The following is an 18,346-nucleotide window of genomic DNA, read 5'->3' on the forward strand; positions in this document are numbered from 1 at the left end:
TCAATGGATGGAGAACTTAAGCCCGTTAAGAACTCGTTTCAAAAACCTAGATTATATTAAAATCTAGACCTGTTGAAGAACTTGTCTCAAGAACCCAGATTATAAGAAGGAATGCCACAAATGTTGTGATTTACCTTTGATAAGTTCAAAAGTTCAATCAAGAACAAGAGAAGTAAACTTAACTCACAATGAATAAATTCATCAAATTTCATAAACTTCTTAAAATGAGGCTACTAAGAGTATTTAAACTAAAACCTAATTAAAATCTTAACCAAAATAAAGTCATTTCTTACAAACACCCTTGGATGAATAGTGACACGGCTACAGTACTGCGCTACATTATCTCTTTAAACCCTAGTTCCTAAAAAGTAACTTTTCAACTTTCCAAATAAGCCATTGGCCAAAATACAAGACCTTTCCAAAAACTTTAGTTCATAAGAAATAAGATATATGTGGGTCAAGTATCCTCAAACTCAATTATTCTAGACTAATTTCTATAACTAATAAAATAAGCCCATTTAATTAAATAAACAAGTCCAAGGCCTTCAATCACATAAACATAATAATAGGCCCTAATTTATGTTGCACTTTTCTATAGCTTGTATCACGTGAATGATCACTAGATCTCATTCTCTCAAGCCCATCTTGAATATTCGGCTCTTGCTAGACTCGTCCCAAGTGGTTTACACCAATTCTTGCATTGCCTTATTCATCTTCTTGGCTCTTAACTTTGTAATTGGCCCATCCGGAACTTGCAAATGATCTTTAAGACTAGGTCCATCTTTGTGCCCATCACTTCTTGATACTAGTGGAGCTGTTTAGATACTTCTTGATATTGTTTAGATTTGACGCAATGTGGATTGGGACTGAGGGGTGTGAAGAGATAATTTCTAATTATTGGGGCACTTGTAATGATGCTGATGATGTAGTTAATTTAAGGGAGGCTATTTGTTAGTGCAGTACTAATTTACAAGTCTGGAAACATAAACAATTTGGTCATATTAAATGAAAACTGGCAACTAAGCAGGCTGAATTGGATAGGGTAGTTGCTAGGCCTCATTTCGTTTCAATGGTGAAGAATATTAAGCACGACATTAATATGTTATTGGAAAGGGAGGAGATGATGTGGAAACAAAGGTCTCGGGCATTATGGTTACAGTCAGGAGATCAAAATTCTAAGTTTTTTCATTATAAAGCTTCTCAACGACGGCGTAGAAATTTTATTGATAAGTTTAGGATGAAAAGGGTGTTTGGAGAGAAGGGGAAGATTTGGAAAATGTAGTTGTATCTTATTTTTCAAATTTATTCTCTTCACCTAACCTGAGAGGCATGGATGATGTTCTTGTTACAATGCAGCCTAAGGCCACTACTCTCATGAATATTCTTTTGCAATGCTAAGGAAGTTAAGCAAGCCTTGTTCTAAATGCAACCAATGAAGTCCTCTGGTCTGGATGAGATGTCTCCAATTTTTTTCAAAAGTATTGACATATTGTTGGAGGTTTGGTGGTGAAAACAGTGTTGTCCTCTCTCAATCATGGTAGCATTCCATCAGAGTTAAATGAAACTTATATAATTCTTATTGAGAAGAAGAGGACATCTAAAAAAAAAATCCAAGAATTCAAACCTATTAGTTTGTGCAATGTAGTCTATAATATATTTGCGAAGATTATAGCTAATTGGTCAAAAGTTATTTCATCTAATCAACATGCCTTTGTCGAGGGGAGGCTTATCACCGATGATGTTCTTATTATTTATGAGGTTTTCCTCTCAATACGAAATAGAAGAAGGGGTAGAAAGGGTGTCATGTCTTAAGCTTTATATGAATAAAACTTATGATAGGATGGAATGAAAGTTTCTTAAACAAGTGATGCTTCAGTTGGGCTTTGATCCTAAATGGGTAGCACTAGTTTTATCATGTGTCAATTCATTTTCTTACAAAATTCTTCTTAATGGTGTGCCTACATCATCTTTTTTCCTTTCACAGGGTATACAACAAATTAATATGTTATCTTCTTATTTATTTGTTTTATGTAACGAATAATTATCCTCTTCATTCCAACAACTAAGAATAGACAATTGATAAAGGGTGTGAGAGTTCGGGGTGTTACCTGCACCCCTCGAGGGTGGGGGGTCCCCTTTCCCGCATCCCGTTCTAGCATGGCTAGGGGGCGGGGCATCCATCCCCCTCAGAACATGTTTCTAGACCCAAAAAGGCCATGAACAAATTTTTAGGCCATAAAATTGCTCCAAAAAAAATGTCATTTTAGCCCAGATGCCATTGTAATTTGAGAATTTCTAACTTAAAAATTCTAAGTTGCATAAATGTTTTTAAAAAATAATCTAAGGTATTACAATAATACAAACTAAAAACTTAGTAACTTCTAAGTTGTAACTAATAATTCTGAGCTATTATAATAATACAAATTAATCTAAAACTATTACATATTAATCTAAAAATATTACAAATTGTAACATAATTTAAATGAATAATAAAAACACAATTAAATAACAAATTGTAGCAATATTAAAATTGACTTATGACATCATTCTACATTGACTTTGATATTAGAATTTGGGGTGGTCATGGTGGTGGGAAAGTGAGTGCGCTGTGATGTGAGATTGTAAAACCTGAAAAATTAATAGGAAAATAAATTAGAATTACAAATAAGAAACAAAAATCATAAATACAAACATTATATAGATATGTAAAAATTACAAATATTAAAAGTACTAACTAAGATGAGATTTAGATCAAGATAAGATCATTGAGATTAGAATTGGGTATATGACAATGAGACTATAAACGTTGAAAAAGATATAAGAAAAATAATTAGAATTACAAACATTATATCAATACAAAAAATAATTACGGAACAAATATGCAAACAATGGCAATGGTGAGTCCAATACACACAAAATCATATTGCGGCCGATCTAGATGTACCCTTATATATCGCATTTGTCCCTACCACAATTAAACTTGAAATTAATGGACTCTTTTTGCATTGTTCTTCTAAATGGACCTATAATTGGGACGTACCATATCTTTTATAGTGACATCCATACACTTTACCACAATGGTTATACTTAGCTTAGGGGTTATTGAAGTCACCACTCTCTATTTTGGTGAAGTGAGACCAAACAACTTATACTTGTTTCTTGCTTGATGGGGGCATGGGAGTGGGGGTAGGGGTTTGGGTAGGGGTAGGAGAGCAAGTACTAAAATCTGACTGGCTATCCATTCATGTTGACTCATAAAAATCTAAAATAATGCAAGAATTATTCAACAATTAAAAGCATACAATCATGAACATCACAATAGTTTGGGGTTTCGATACCGAAACCCCAAAACAGAATGTGATTTCGATATCGAAACCCCAAATTAATTTAGGGTTTCAATCCGAAACCCCAAATTAATTTAGGGTTTCAATCCGAAACCCTAAATTAAATTTAAAATCCTAAATTAATTTAGGGGTTTCAATAACATAATTAAGGGTTTCAATATGAAATCCTAAATTTATATGCACAATTTTTTTTTCATACAATCACAAATTCACACAACAAATAACTCAATTTTCACAACACATAATTCACAATCCCATCCTCCAAGTCCTCAAATCAACTCCATCCTCCATAACTTAAAAATAAAAAAACCTTTCAAGAGTTTGGATACTTACAACGATGGTGATGGCATGCGACTTAGGGGTGGAGAGTGAGAGAGAGCGCATATCTGAGAGAGAGTGAGACAGAGATGAGAGAGATTTGAGAGTGAGGGAGGTGAGAGAGGGACTAAGCTCGGGCAGGGGGTAGTTTTAGTTATTAAGTAAAACGACGTCGTTTTGGGGATACCCAAAACGGCACAATTTTTATATAATGGTTCTTTTTTTTTTCATACACACACATACATACATACATACATATATATATATACACAAAGCCCCCAAAAGATGGGTCGGGGTTGAGCCCGGCCCGCTCCCCACACCCGTTGGCAACCCAGTTGCCAACGGGTTACTCTGTTGCCGGCATCTGGCAAACAGGGACACCGCCCCATCCACGCGGGGTCAAGGTGGCAGGATGCAGGGCCCCACTGCTCTCCCCTATTGAGAGTGTGCAATGATACTCCAACAGTTAGCCACTTATTTTTTGCTAATAACAATTTTATATTTTGTCGAGCTAATATGGCTGAAAGTTCTGTTCTTAAGCACTTGCTACAAATTTATGAAAATGCATATGGACAACAAAATCATTTAGACAAAAAAGCCGCGTTTCATTTCATCCATGTAGGTTGTCGTGCGCAAGGCCTACCCCTTTATGACTGAGTTTAGACTTTTTCTTTTGGTTTAATATTGGAAAGATACACTTTGAATGTTGTTGAATCTACTACATCCAGGGAACATACTTTTTCAAAACATGAGCCTCTAATAATTGAAATCCATCGTCTTCTTCACTATTTTCAAGATTATGAGATTTTTCATGTTTGGAGACAAGGTAACGAAGATGCAATTATGTTAGCGCGACATACTCACAACATTGCTGATATAGTACAATGGTGGCATACTTATGTTGTTTTTGTTAGTGTATTTACTGCAAACACATGTACAACAACAGAACCTACTACAGACACATGTAAAGCATCAGTCAGCAGTGTAAACACATGTGCAACAAACTCAAGTCTCACATCCACTTCATCTTGTGATAATACATAATTCATAGACTTGGAAAGAATATCTACAGCAGATCATGTCAGCAAGCCACAAGATATCAAGCTCTATTAACATGGAAAGTCAACTATCTGTACATGGTAACATATCAATACTTATACTCTACAATCCCATTAATTTAGCACACATGTTATTTATGTCAAGTGTATTGATTGTTACCTTGTATTGCAATCAATATATATTCTATATTTCACATTGCCTATTGATTTGTACCTATTATATAATGAATAGGTAGCATATGGCTCTGGTGAGTTAGCCAAAACCTTTTTACTCAAATTTGTCCATGGTATCATAGCTGTCAAAAGCTCACACTCCTATCCTGGTTCCATGGCTTCACCCTCAAACAATTTGTCTACTGCTCATTTTATTTTTCCATCTTTACCCAGCTCATTGGTGTAAAACTCAATGGCAAGAATTATTTATAGTGCCTGTCTCAATTAGTTCCTATACTGAGAAGCCATGATATGATGCGCATTGTGGATAGTTCTGAACCATGCCCTTCTCTCATGACCTCTAATGCTCAAGGCAAAGAGGTTCCTAATCCAGTCCATGCCCTTTGGGTGAAGTAGGACCAATTCCTTCTCGGGTGGATTAACATGACCCTCTTTGAAGCAGTACTCTCTACAGTATATGGATTGCAAATTGCTCACCAAGCCTAGATAGCTCTTGCTAGTCGATTTGCTTCACAATCATGATCTCAAGTTTCACACTTAAAAAAAAAAACTTTAGTGTCTTTCACTAGGTAACAAATCATGTACTGATTATTTGCAACATGCTAAGCTCTTAGCAAATCAGTTGGCTGCAATTGGGAAACCAACTAAGGATGAGGATTTAATCTCCTTCATCATCAGTGGACTTAATCCTACATTCAATGCCTTTGTTACCTCTTTTACCCTTGCTACTAGAGACAATCATTTATCCTTCCTGTATTTTCAAAATGAACTACTTAGTCACAAGATGCTACTTCAATACCAAACTCCTTCTCTTGACCCATCAAATTTTGCCTTGTTCATGCCCAAATCCAATACTTCACAAGCCACCAGATATCTTTCTTGCAATGGTTCACAACAATTTCAAAAGAAAAATAAAAATGTCAAAGCATACAACTTTCCATGAAATGGACCTAACAAACCTTCTAGAGTGCGCCTTTAAAATATCAGCAACACTCCAATAGCAACACCAGCAAACCTCCATGCCAAATCTATGGAAAAACCAATCACACAACTTGATAGCTTCCATAGGATGGACTACTCCAACCAAGGTTGACATCCTCCATCCCAACTTGCTGCTATGGTGGCTCACAATAATCGAGAGCTGGAAAAACAAACTTGGTATGTTGATAGTGGTGCAAATGCTCACATCATGAATGATTTGGAAAAACTAAATCTACAACAACCTTTCCAAGGCAATGATACAGAGCAGGGCTTCAGATTCAAAATACTGGTTATCAATTTTCCTTTCATCTACCTCTCAATTCCAACTTAGAAATGTGTTGCATTGCCCAAAGACCTCGGCTCATATTTTATCCATCCATAAGTCTTGTTTTGATAATGATTGCCACTTTATACTAACATCTACACATTTTTTTGTAAAGAACAATTAGACGAAGGCAACCTCTTGGAAGGCAAAGTTGAAAATGGGTTGTATCCCTTGTGGATTCAAGGATCTTCACTCAAAAATAAACATGCTCTTACTATTGTTATAGGCTTAAGGACCACAATTCCTACGTGGCATTTTAGACTAAGACATCTATCATTTGTACTAGTATCTTGAATAATAAAAGAGCATCAATTACCTGTTTCTCCAGACAATAATAATGAGCATCCATTTTGTGATTATTGTCAACTTGACAAAGGCAAAAAACTTCCTTTCTCTCATTCATCTCGAATTCTACTGCACCCTTAGAACTCATTCACACAGATTTATGGACATCTCATGTTCCATCTGTAAGTGCTTGTAGATATTACATAATTTTTGTGGATGACTTCTCAAGATATACATGGTTTTATCCCCTGCACTCAAAGGCTGAAACCTATGAGTGCCTTATCAAATTTAATGTACTTGTAAAAATTCAATTCTCCTGCAAAATCAAGAAGTTGCAATCTGATGGAGGAGGTCAATTCTCCTCACTTTGTTTTCAATCATTTCTAACTCAAAATGAAATTGTGCATCGAAAGTCATGTCGATATACCTCACAACAGAAAGAGTTGGCTGAGAGAAAACTCAAATATATCCTTGAGTTTACCAGTTGAGATCTACCTTAAGATTTTCTATTTCTTGGATTACCACAATCTTGCAATTGCACAACAAGGTTCGTAACTTTTTAAGTTTTTTGTCTCATTTCCAAATTTCTTTACCACCAAGCATCGCTTTGGATTTATCTTTTTGTGCGTTGGATATTTGGATTGGATCTTAAACGGGTTCTGAGAATTAAGCTCGAGTTTTACTTATTTTTCTTCTCATTTAATGCTATGTTGTGCATTGAGTTCTTATTTTCTTTCTCATCATTTATTTTTTCTTTCCCTTTCATGATGAGAATTGTTAACTGTCGACGATACGTGCAATCTGTCATTGATTTACCCTTTGATTGAATGGTAAGAGTAGATCTGAGTCTAAGAGTTTTTGTTGCTAATAGTGCTTAAAAAAACGAATCATGTTCATGGCCGATTGACCTCATGCAGTTCCAAATTGACACATGAGGCTAATTTCTGAATTGATAAAACAAATACTGAAAGCCAGATTACGAATCCAGATACCAGATGCAGGAATTTGGCTAGTTCAGGTCGAAGCTTTTCAGTTTCCATAAGAGTATAGTTTTTAAATTCTTTCATTTTTCAAAAATAAAAAAGAATATAAAAAGAAAGTTTTCATTGTTGTAACTTATGCAGTTATGAAACTTTCATATTCGTATTTTGAGGAGGCTAGACCTACTATAATTGTTGTAGGGTTTCAATGTCATTGTTGACATTTCTTTGTTATTGATGATAAAGTGGAAGCATGATGAGAATGAAATATAAAATGTTGTTAAAAGCATGATGACATTTCTATGATTAATGATTATGTCGGCAATATAATCTTCAACAAAATGTTAGACGCAATTCTTCTTAAAACTTCCTATTTAAGATATTAAAGGCTTCCCCTTATTTGCTGCTTTTCCTTTTTCTTATTGATTCGCAGCTTGAATTATTATTTTTAATCTGTTATGGACATGGGTATTTGCTCTTGTAAAGTTTGCCGGAAGTGGAAGGTCCTGGCTGCAGACAACAATCTATGGTCTAGCCTATTCGGGGAGAGATGGGGAGGAGATCATGCTGTGTTCTATACCCCTATTGGTTCATAATCGTGGAAATATGTATATGAGGTTCAAGATTGTTGTCATCGAGTTGGATTGTAGGTTAATATGTTCAATTTGTTGCAGACTTCAATACCTTCAAACTTCATTCTCGCCAACCCTTTGCATGTGGGTTCAAGGAGACAAAGAAAAGTGACAACTGGTTGTACTCGAAATACCAAAAGAGAGTTCAATGGTGAAGGATCAGAAGAAGAGCAATCCTCTAGAGGGATTTTGGACAAAATACTTTTTTTCATTGGGAATTTGGAAGTTGCCTCTACAGATGCAAAGCGTGGCCGGGTGCTATAAAGGTATCTCAAGGCATCGATTCATAAATAATTTATTGTATAATCTCTGTATGTATTCTATACTCAGAAACTTAGTCGTAGGAGTGATTTGAATAATCAGTTTGGGTGGTAAATTGGTAAGGGAATATCGATATTCTATTCATTTCCATTAACATTTTCAATAAACATAATTTTCATTTAACATCTTATGTCTCTTACCCCAAGTTGTATACATTTGTGCGTGTGTGTATTTTGTTTGGACCATACAGAGTACTGGAAAATGCAACGGCAAATGAAGTACATGTTTGTTGTCAAATCAATATTGGCAGTGATGGAATCAGGATTTTGTATCAATCGGCAAAGTCTAACTAAGAATAAATAAATTAACATGATTGATGTATTTTTGGGGGAAAATCTCTTATTTCCATGAAGCAGTGAAATGATATTTTTAGTCAAGCATCGCACACTTTTTTTTGTTAAAAATGAGCAAATATGAAATTCATATAAAAGAAATTAATTTTTTAATAATAAATTTTACTTTTTTTTAAAAGGAGTACATGACACTTGTACAATTCATAACTGTATCTAATATTACTCGCCATCTTTTGCATGGATCAACTCTAATTTATTACTCAGAAATATAAATTATAAATGGGAGTAGACGAAAAAAACAACAAACTAGTAGCATAGAAGGTCTCATATTAATACTCGGCCCCAAAATATTAATCCCGTGTCAACAGAGGAGGAATCCCTTCCGCCCCTGATCTTTCTAGCTTACTCTCTGCCCAATAAACTCAAGAAATTTTTGCAATCAGACTCATTGGTGAATGGATTGCTGCAGGGGAGCCAACAGGAGTGCAACAACTACAACTACAACAGCAGGTGCTTCTAGCCTTCTACTACACAAAAGGACTGCAAAGTGCAATTCCCACCCACATGTATAGCTAACCAAGACTGGCCGCAATGGGGGGTGGCGGTGATATGAAAAACCAGCTGACTGGAGAGAGGAAGGATTTCCCTCGAGTGTGTACGTAGCGGATGCATGTCTTATATCCAGTTTTTTTTTTTTTTTTTCTTTTTTTTTTAAGGAGGGAATGGGAGGCGTTTACCTCCTAGTGATCTTCATTTGGACCTTTATATAGTTGGCAGAAGATCTATAATCAAATTTAATCTGCCATGGGGAGCTTCTTAGTGTTCATTCCACCCACTTATGAATCCAAGACCAAATTTTTCTCTCTTTTCCATAAATCTATCTACAGAGAAAGAAAGAAATATTATAATTGAATGTGTTAAATCCATCTACAAATCGTTTTAAGCCAAAAACGAGAACATTAAAAGCATCAAGTCACAAGTGCAGTTCATCCCATTACAAAAGTAGACCTTCCCTCCCCAGAAGAATATTTGAAGATATAACTAATACACTACCATGTTGATTTAGTGACGGCCGAAAAAACAATTTAAGCAGAGATTAAATAACCACTCCCCTTGCCCTCTACCTTTGCTGGGCAGACCACTATCAATCTTATACAATATAGACTTTCGTATTAAAATGAACCATCAATCAAACAATATGACGGATGAACCCGGTGGCAGTTTTTGACCTCCCAAGATTTCCTAGTTGTCTGTCAGCTCAACATCAATTAGATGTTTAATGGTTCAGCTTCAGTATCCCTTTCCTTCAACGATGACCAATCTTCTGTTTCTGTAACAAATGCATACATAGTAGCAATTTATAAAGCATAAACATAATTGGCCATCCGATGATTCAGGTTATTAGTAACGAGCATAATATTGGACAATTTCCTTACATGTTTCTGCTCCATACAACATAAGCTAGAATCAAGTATAGTTCAGTCCATTTCTAAAGATGAATAAAAGTTGTAAGAATATAGTTCAAGGATTATACTTGGCTTCTCGGCAATCACCATGAGCCGCCTCTGCAAGATACATGCCAGCAGGAGGAAAATTGAGCACATGCCAAACATAACCGTGATGGGGAACGCATTAACCTTCAAAGATGAACCAAAAGATCTAGTTAGTGTCAGAACATGGGAGCGGTTGGGTATGAAAGGGGGGTGGGAGAGAGAGAGAGATCAGTAACAAATCTAGAGAGTCATTTTAAAAAAATCTGTAAAAACAGAAATTTTAAGGGTCTTTTTTTGTTATTTTTTTAAAATGGCCCACCGAAAAATATTTAATTCAACTTGGACCCCCCTTAAGCTTCAGTCCTAGCTTTGTCCCCCAAGAGAGAGAGAGTGGTTCTTTATCTCTGGCCTGGAGAGGTTTGTTCATTGAAGATTTCCCATATACACCCAAAGTATCTGCTGTATAAATGCTCTAAGAGGAGGGCCCGAAATGGGTTGGATTTGGTTATGTTTGCTTAGCTGGACATCATGTAACAACGATGTTACTCCAACCAAGGCAGAGTTTCAAATAAAGTGGTTTTAATTGGATTCGTGCCCGAACATCAGCACATATCAAAATGGGGTGGGGGGCATGTCCAGCTATCTACACATTCCCACATTCCAAAGCCAATAAATTCACAAAATTCAAGAAATATATTAGTGTTTAAAGGAGTGCAACATACATTGTACAGCACAATGCACACAAAAATATTGAGAGGAATACGGAAGAAGTTCATGATGGTGCTCCTGGCCTCCTCAGGAATGTACTGGGACCTCATTTTCATGATGGATGGCCAGAATATTCCCACACAAGCTTCAAAAGCACAGAAGCCAAGAAGTTGAATACAGCCTGAAAATGAGATGCTTCCACCTTTCACCTTCGAAGGTGCAACCAAGAACTGTTCCAAATACTGATGTTAGAAGATGCGAGAAGAACATAAGATAATATCAAACACCAAAGAGGCGTGATGGAAACACAACATACGGTGGTTAGAATGGGAAGCAGGAGAGAAGCGGCAGAGACTGTAAAAACAATCTGCATGTAGCTTTCTACTCTGGGTGATGATTGGGCCATCAACCGAGATGCAAGGGAGCTTCCCAACATTGAAGCCAGCATAAATGTCGCAAAGATGAAACCATGAGGGATGTCCTCTTCATTTGGGCTCAAAGCCGGAGTCCATAGAAACACAAAAGTGTACATTGAACCTTCGAACAGTGACTGTATTGCACCAAGCAATGCAATTTTCTCATCTGAATCCCAGAAAAAGTAATGATTAATGGGGGCATAAAAATGAAGCACGGCAAAGAAAATAAAATTAGAGAACAAAGATAAATACACGACGAGGATCAAAGAAGAACTTGCAAAGCAATATCTTGGGTCCAAGAGAAAGCAAGCATTTTGTTCAAGTCCTCATAAAATGCATACCCATGCAGAACAAAACCATGAGAAAAAACAGCAAGCTAATTGCTTTCAGGTTGCCACATCGTACAGGACCATCCCATCACATGTTTCATGATCAAAGTATAATGATATTTTAAACAAGATTTCAGTTGTGGCATACTTAATCGTTAAGTGGAACTGGATGACGAATCCATTCCATGCATGCACTGAAGATATGCAATCTCGAAGGTTTCTGTTGAAGTATTTTATAGGCTTCGGTAGTATTTAAAAGAATAAAATGAATGCATAGTGAAAATTGGTATTCTACCAGAAGCAATGGCCACAGCAGCACCCCTGAATTGGGTAAGCAAGTCCTTGCTCTCGGAAGGATCTCCATAGTTCTCTGTCCATGATGATAAAATGACAGCCATACCAATGGCAAGAAAGCAAGAAGCAGCATCGAAGGGTGCCACGGGGCCAAGAGCCAAGGAATCAACAAGTAAATTACCAAACAATCCAGCAACAATGGCAACCAAACCATTGCCAAGAAATATAGCCTTTGAGAATGTGATTGACAACCATTGTTGTTCAAAACCCCTCTGCACATATGGGGAAAAACGCAATTAAGATTCATTAATATGAGGAGATAAAGGTCAGAGGAGAGATATCAATATCCAGCGTTGATTATACATGAAGTTCCGAAGACAGTGAAAAATGCAATAAACTCAGAACTATATGCTTTACATGCCTAAAAATGATTCAGGAAGTAGGAATAGGAGAATACAAAGAATGGAAGTGGAACACCATGCTGAAAACGTGGTATAAAAAAGTGCTTCCAAATAACTAAAATTTTTATACATAAACCTAAAGAAAAGTCATCCTAAAGTTCAAATTATGTACAGAACGATGCAGTTAATATTTCTGGTTCTACGTTTAGACAACCAGGACAGTAAGCAGCCTTTCCTTTTTTACTCTCTTGATTTCTTGCTTCCCTTCTTCACAGTGTTGTTACTATTTTTTCTTATAGATTTTTAGGGGACATGGAAGGTTAAAATAATTTTCTGTGGCATAATTATAATTGCATAAATGTATAGTTATCTGACATAATTTTTTCTTTTATGAATAAGAAATTTTTTTGAGACAAGTAGCAAGGCAAAGCCATTATCTGACATAATTAATTGCATGGGATTGGTCAAGATTTAATTATTGTGTTTATTTATTCCTGTTTTGGGTATTTTACTGCTCGGTACTTAATCTGGCCAGACATTTGGCTTAACTCAAGAGATGAAACAAATGCTTATATAAAAAACAAATGTCAAAATTAAATTGAAATATATAAGAAATATTTTTGCACCTGGACCCCCCATGCCACCTGCAGGAGGGCAGGATAAATTGATCTAATTAATAAATCTTTGGAAAATTAAAATTAGTTATGCTGATTGGTCAGCCAATTATAACTCTCATCCATAAGACCCGGAGGCTTCAACTACACAGGTTCTCCCTTAGGTTATTAATCACAATCAAGCATAAAGAGACTATGATGGCCACAAGGCACCTGTTGTCAGTGTTTAGGCCGTCCTGATGGACTACTCAGAAGAATATCGATATCAATAACATGTCTGAAAGCAACTATGTCGGTAAACAATAACTAATATAGTGAAAGGGTAAAGCAACCCCTCACCTTGTTGTGTTCTGCAACAAGCCATGACTCAAAGGCTGAGAACAGAAGGGAAGTGGCAATACCTCCCAAAATGCGGCCCACCATCAAAACCTTGTATTGAGGAAAGTGCTTGGTGATGCAGCTCAAGATGTATGTTATGCAGTATGTCACACATGCCCTCTTTCGGCCCCTGTATTCAGAGCATAAAGGAAAAATATAGTGAGAAACGAATCCAATCAATCAATAATAAAAAAACGACAGCTCTGAGAAAATCTCACTGTTTGTCAGCCAGAGATCCAACAATTGTCCCAAACAGCATGGAGGACCCAAATCCAGCAATAAAAAGCTGTCCAATCTCCCCTTTCCCAAAACCATATTGACTATAAAGATAGTAGACATAAGGACCCTGCAACCAATCCCCGGCTATTGCCACATAAATAGCAACCATTAGACAAATGATTGCAGCTATCAATGGTTAACTTCAGTAAAAAAAACCTTTTGTCCTTTCCACTTACGACCTCGATAAGTATTTATAATTATAGGTAAAAAAAATTATCATTCATATTGGTTTCAACTATTATAAAGGTACAGTTGTGAGGTTTACCATTTCAGATATAAGATGCAGGCTTACCAGTTAATTGCCAACAAAGGGCACCTGTATGAATTAGGTAGGACATTCCCCTAAGATTGCTTACTCTTCAACTATACTTGGCTGTATATTTTTATGCTGTTATCATTTATTGTTAAGTCTTACTAGTTGACTGTAATATCTGGAGTTTGGGCACTTCAGCCCTGTACTTTGATTTTCCTTTTAAAAAGTTCTTCATGAATCGGTTAGTGATTTTAAAAATAACAAATATTAACATAAAAAGTAAAACGGATTCAGCATGTGACAATGAAAGTAGAAATTGAAGTAATGATATTATATGCCCAGTTTTGTCCAGGAGTATAATGTCTTTAAATTGTTAATAACTTCATGTTTCTTGTTGGTGGATGGAAATGACTCTAAAAACAGCCACTATTTAGACCCAAATTAGATTAGAAGTTGTTAAACAATATTACCAATTCAATGGGTCATAAAAAATTGAGACATTGGAGTGCAGAGTGCCTGATGTAAACCAAAAGAATTACAGTTAGATGATCAAAACTGGAATATATCCACCGAATGCAGAACGCAACATGGTCTCGAAACCAACTAAAGCCCGCTGACATTATCGATCACAAGTCAAAGCATAGTCCTCTTGTATGAGGACTATGTTTATGGCCATAGAAAACAAAAATAGAGGATGTAACATCTGAAAACAACAATACTCCTCTTGGTTGCTAAGAAAACAATGAAAGAGAAAACATGATTTTGAAGAAAAATGATATCTATCATCTTCTCACCATCCCCTTATGTGGTATCAACTGATTGGAAGATATGTAAAGGATGATAAATAGTTTTCCAATCACTTGATGTCACATTAGATGATGATGTAAAGATGATGGTTAAAAGGATGATGAATAGTATTCTCAATCCTGAATGGTTTGCTTTCTGTCTAATTTGTGCACAAGCTCAATTCGAGCAAAATGCTCTGCTCTCTCCGTTCTTAAATAACCAAAACATTATCACAAAAAATCTTGTTTCCTTTCTTCAAGTTCCTGGGCAACCAATCAGAGGGACAAAAGGACATTTAAAATAATCAGTTTACGATCTACGCCAAAATACTTTCTACTTCCACGAATGCAATCCAGATCCACTGGTCTCAATCAATTCATAATCAAAGCAACAAACTTTCAGTGTGTCACTTTCGCCTTAATTTTGAAAGGCAGCACTTTCTCTCCTCTAATCCTTTTAATATCTAATATGTAAATCAAAGCATGCCTTCACCTCTCTTCTAATCCTTTCGCTGCCAAAATCAATAAAAGCAAAGCAGTCCTAAATTGCCCATTAAACAATCAACGAAAAGCAATGCATACATATCCAGATAACAAGCAAGATCCCGGGAAAAAAAACAAAAAACAAAAAACAAAACAAAACAAAAATAAAAGAGCATTCTTAATTCACAGATCTCAGATCAGATCTAAGTTCAGCAAACCCACAAACGTAAAGACAGAGATAAAGCACACATTGAGGGTTGTAAAAATAGTGATAGCAAGATCCGAAGAGAGATTAAGATGCAGAATGTGTAATTTGGTATGTGGGATTATGCGGGGGGCTAAACGGTAGCGTACCCATCATGAGAGAGTAAACAAGAAGGTAATTGTTCTTGAAGGAACTGAAAGCAGGCGAGGTGTTGACACGATCCTTGTTTTTGCTCAGCTCCAGTGCTGCCACCACCGCTCCCAATCCCCCAAACACCAAGTAGTAGAACATCTCCATTTTCACACTTTTCGCAGAGCCACTCGAATCAGAAAGAGAGAGAACCGAGAGGGAAATGCCACTTCCTCTAAACTCTCCTCTCCTCTCCTCCCTTCCCTGCAAACCAACTGAGAAATGGACTATATAAAGCAACACTTGCCTTGCGCAGAAGGACGCGGTTTTCACACTAGTGTAAATCCAACTTGACGTTCGGCTGCCACGTGCCGAGATCAGGCTCGTCCGATTTATTTTATACGGAGGTCCGTCGGTGTCGGTGGTTCTGCTACGCACTACCCAGTGGGAAGGTAGGCTCTTTGATACTTAAATTCCTCAAATTTCACGTCCTACGTACGTGACAATATTATTTTTAATTAATCTTATTTCACGTCCTACTAATTTTTTTTTAATAATATTTTTTTTTTTTAATTTTATGATTATAATAGTTATAGATTTCAATGTTAAGAGATAGCATAGATATATTTTATATATGCGTGTGCGTAAACATTTAGGTTGGTTTGGTTTCAGATGAGGTGATATGATTTTAAATGAAAGATAAAAATTAAAAATAATATTATTAAAATATTATTTTTTAATATTATTATTGTTTTAAAATTTAAAAAAATTAAATTGGTATTTTAAAAAATTAAATTATTTATTATATTTTGTGTGAGAATTTGAAAAAGTTATAATGCTTAGATGTGATGAGATGAGATGAAATGAGGTGAAACATTTTCTGAATCTAAACTGAGCCTACTTCTTCTGTTAATTATCTAACAAAAGTGTTACAATTACTAAGAGATTTTACAAATTGACATAATTTTATATAATATGTTAGATCTATTTTACAATAAAAATTAGTATACAATCTAAAATATGAGATCAAAACAAATCAATTTGTGGATTTATTTTTATAGAATTGTTTGTGGCTAAATCGTTTTTCATCATGTAATTCTCAAACAGGCATAAAAAACACATTATAAAAAAAAAAAATCAACTGTAAATCTAAATATAACTCGATAATAAGTTCAAGCTCGATCGATTCGTATTCAAACAAAAATTAAAAAATTAGAATTTGAACATTCAGTAAATATTAATTAGATATTTAATTAAGAAGGGAGGTTCTAATTAGAGATGATTTATATAATTAGGAGGGTTTAAATCAAGATGCTTTTGAAATATACGTATATATGATGATTTGATAGACATTTAATATCCATAAAACAAGACAAAACAATTAGAGTGTCGGCAATGCACAGTGCCAGAAATAATTGAGCTATTTTAGTTACGGTTTGAATAATAAAATGAGACGAGACGAGACGAGACAAAAGATTCTCAAAGCCAGCAAAAACTTATCAAAGATATATTTGGTTTGAAGTTAATAATTTTCTAACTCAAATTATTTAGTTTCAGCATGAAAGAGATTGATGACCACAATCAAAGGCGAGGAGGCAGAATAAAGAGGCATGTGCTTGTTGGTCAGCGTCATACGTCTTTGCATGATTGCAGCATCATGCTGTATATACATGTTGACCTCCAAGACGTCGCCTTCTTATTTAATTGCCATGCTCCCAACATGTTCCTATTACTGCTGCACCCATTTCAACTCTACCAAGTAGATAAATATATAAAGTGAATCTTATGATATTTATTATTAAAAATAATTTGTAAAAGTTTTAAATAGACAAGTCTTGTGTAAGTTTTTATAAAAAAAATAGATCTCACTTTGAAAAGTGTATAAAAAATAAATTTTTTTAGTGAGATCTACTTTTTTACAGAGAGCTTACACAAAATTTATCTATTTAAAATTTGTACCTAATATTATTCATTTATTATTGTCTGTGTTATTTTTTTTTTTGATATCATTAAATACTCAAGAAATGCTGAAGGATAGATTTCAAGTTTCTTTTTTTATTTTTATTTTTTTTTTTTGATCGGTAAGGATAGATTTCAAGTTTCTATCTTTGTATCCCTTGAAATTCTCGAGTTTAAATAAATCACTAATTTCGATTAAGAATTTGAGAAAATATTTCATTCTCTACCTAACCCACATCCAACATTCCAACTCATTAAAAGACAAGGGATTTTATTTAAAAATATATATATATTTATATATATACATATATTGTTTACTTGTTTTCTGTTGTACTGTGTAAAGATCCCTTGAATTTTGCAGTAGAAATTTATTCTCTACCTTATTGACATAGAGAAAACTAACACCATTTGAGCTAGAAAACGAAGTGATGGTGTTGACTTCTAGTACTTGAAAGTTTAAACCATGCTTCAACATCTTCCAAGTACAACAGTACTATCCAAAGTCAAGTCTGTATTAATTATTTTAAAAATAAAGTTCAATTCATATATAGCAGCTCGAATTTGATAAAGTTAGCAGCACAGAATTAATAAAGTTTTTATGACAGAATTAAGAAAGTTTTTATGTGGAAGTCTAGGGCCAAAAGTACTATTTTAACAAGAAAAATTATATTTACAGCGGTAAAATGTGTAAGCGTGCATAGTCTTTTTAAAAAAAGTGTTTATATATAGAATCTACATAAAAAAATTAATTTTTTAATAATTAAACTTCACTCTTTTTCAAAAAGATTATGCAGTACTTACACATTTTAACTGTATTTAACGAAAATGTAGAATAGAGAAACTCTAAAAGACCAATTGCAGCCAACTGGGATGAATGAATGGCCCTTTTGAAGCCCTGCAGGAAAACAA

The 18,346-nt window shown here is 35.1% G+C and overlaps 1 protein-coding gene across 1 annotated transcript; it reads right to left on the reverse strand.

Moving 5' to 3' along the window:
• Positions 1–9,611: 9,611 nt before the first annotated feature.
• Positions 9,612–15,939, reverse strand: LOC121253971 (molybdate-anion transporter-like). The gene is made up of 8 exons (XM_041153922.1): positions 15,499–15,939; positions 13,563–13,707; positions 13,306–13,474; positions 11,953–12,223; positions 11,229–11,494; positions 10,927–11,142; positions 10,246–10,348; positions 9,612–10,041 (listed from the first exon to the last, which is right to left on the reverse strand). The coding sequence occupies exons 1-8, from the start codon at positions 15,644–15,646 to the stop codon at positions 9,980–9,982; spliced, it is 1,380 nt and encodes a 459-aa protein (XP_041009856.1). The 5' UTR covers positions 15,647–15,939; the 3' UTR covers positions 9,612–9,979.
• Between the last annotated feature and the right edge of the window lie 2,407 nt (positions 15,940–18,346).

Source organism: Juglans microcarpa x Juglans regia, chromosome 3D, assembly GCF_004785595.1.
Source record: "Juglans microcarpa x Juglans regia isolate MS1-56 chromosome 3D, Jm3101_v1.0, whole genome shotgun sequence".
NCBI lineage: Eukaryota > Viridiplantae > Streptophyta > Magnoliopsida > Fagales > Juglandaceae > Juglans > Juglans microcarpa x Juglans regia.

Coding starts and splice junctions, on each gene's coding strand:
- LOC121253971 (XM_041153922.1), bottom strand. CDS start 15,646: ATGGAGATGTTCTACTACTTGGTGTTTGGGGGATTGGGAGCGGTGGTG. Junction 13,475..13,562: donor GGATCTCTGGCTGACAAACA/GTGAGATTTTCT, acceptor CTCTGAATACAG/GGGCCGAAAGAGGGCATGTG. Junction 11,143..11,228: donor TGCTTCCCATTCTAACCACC/GTATGTTGTGTT, acceptor TATTTGGAACAG/TTCTTGGTTGCACCTTCGAA.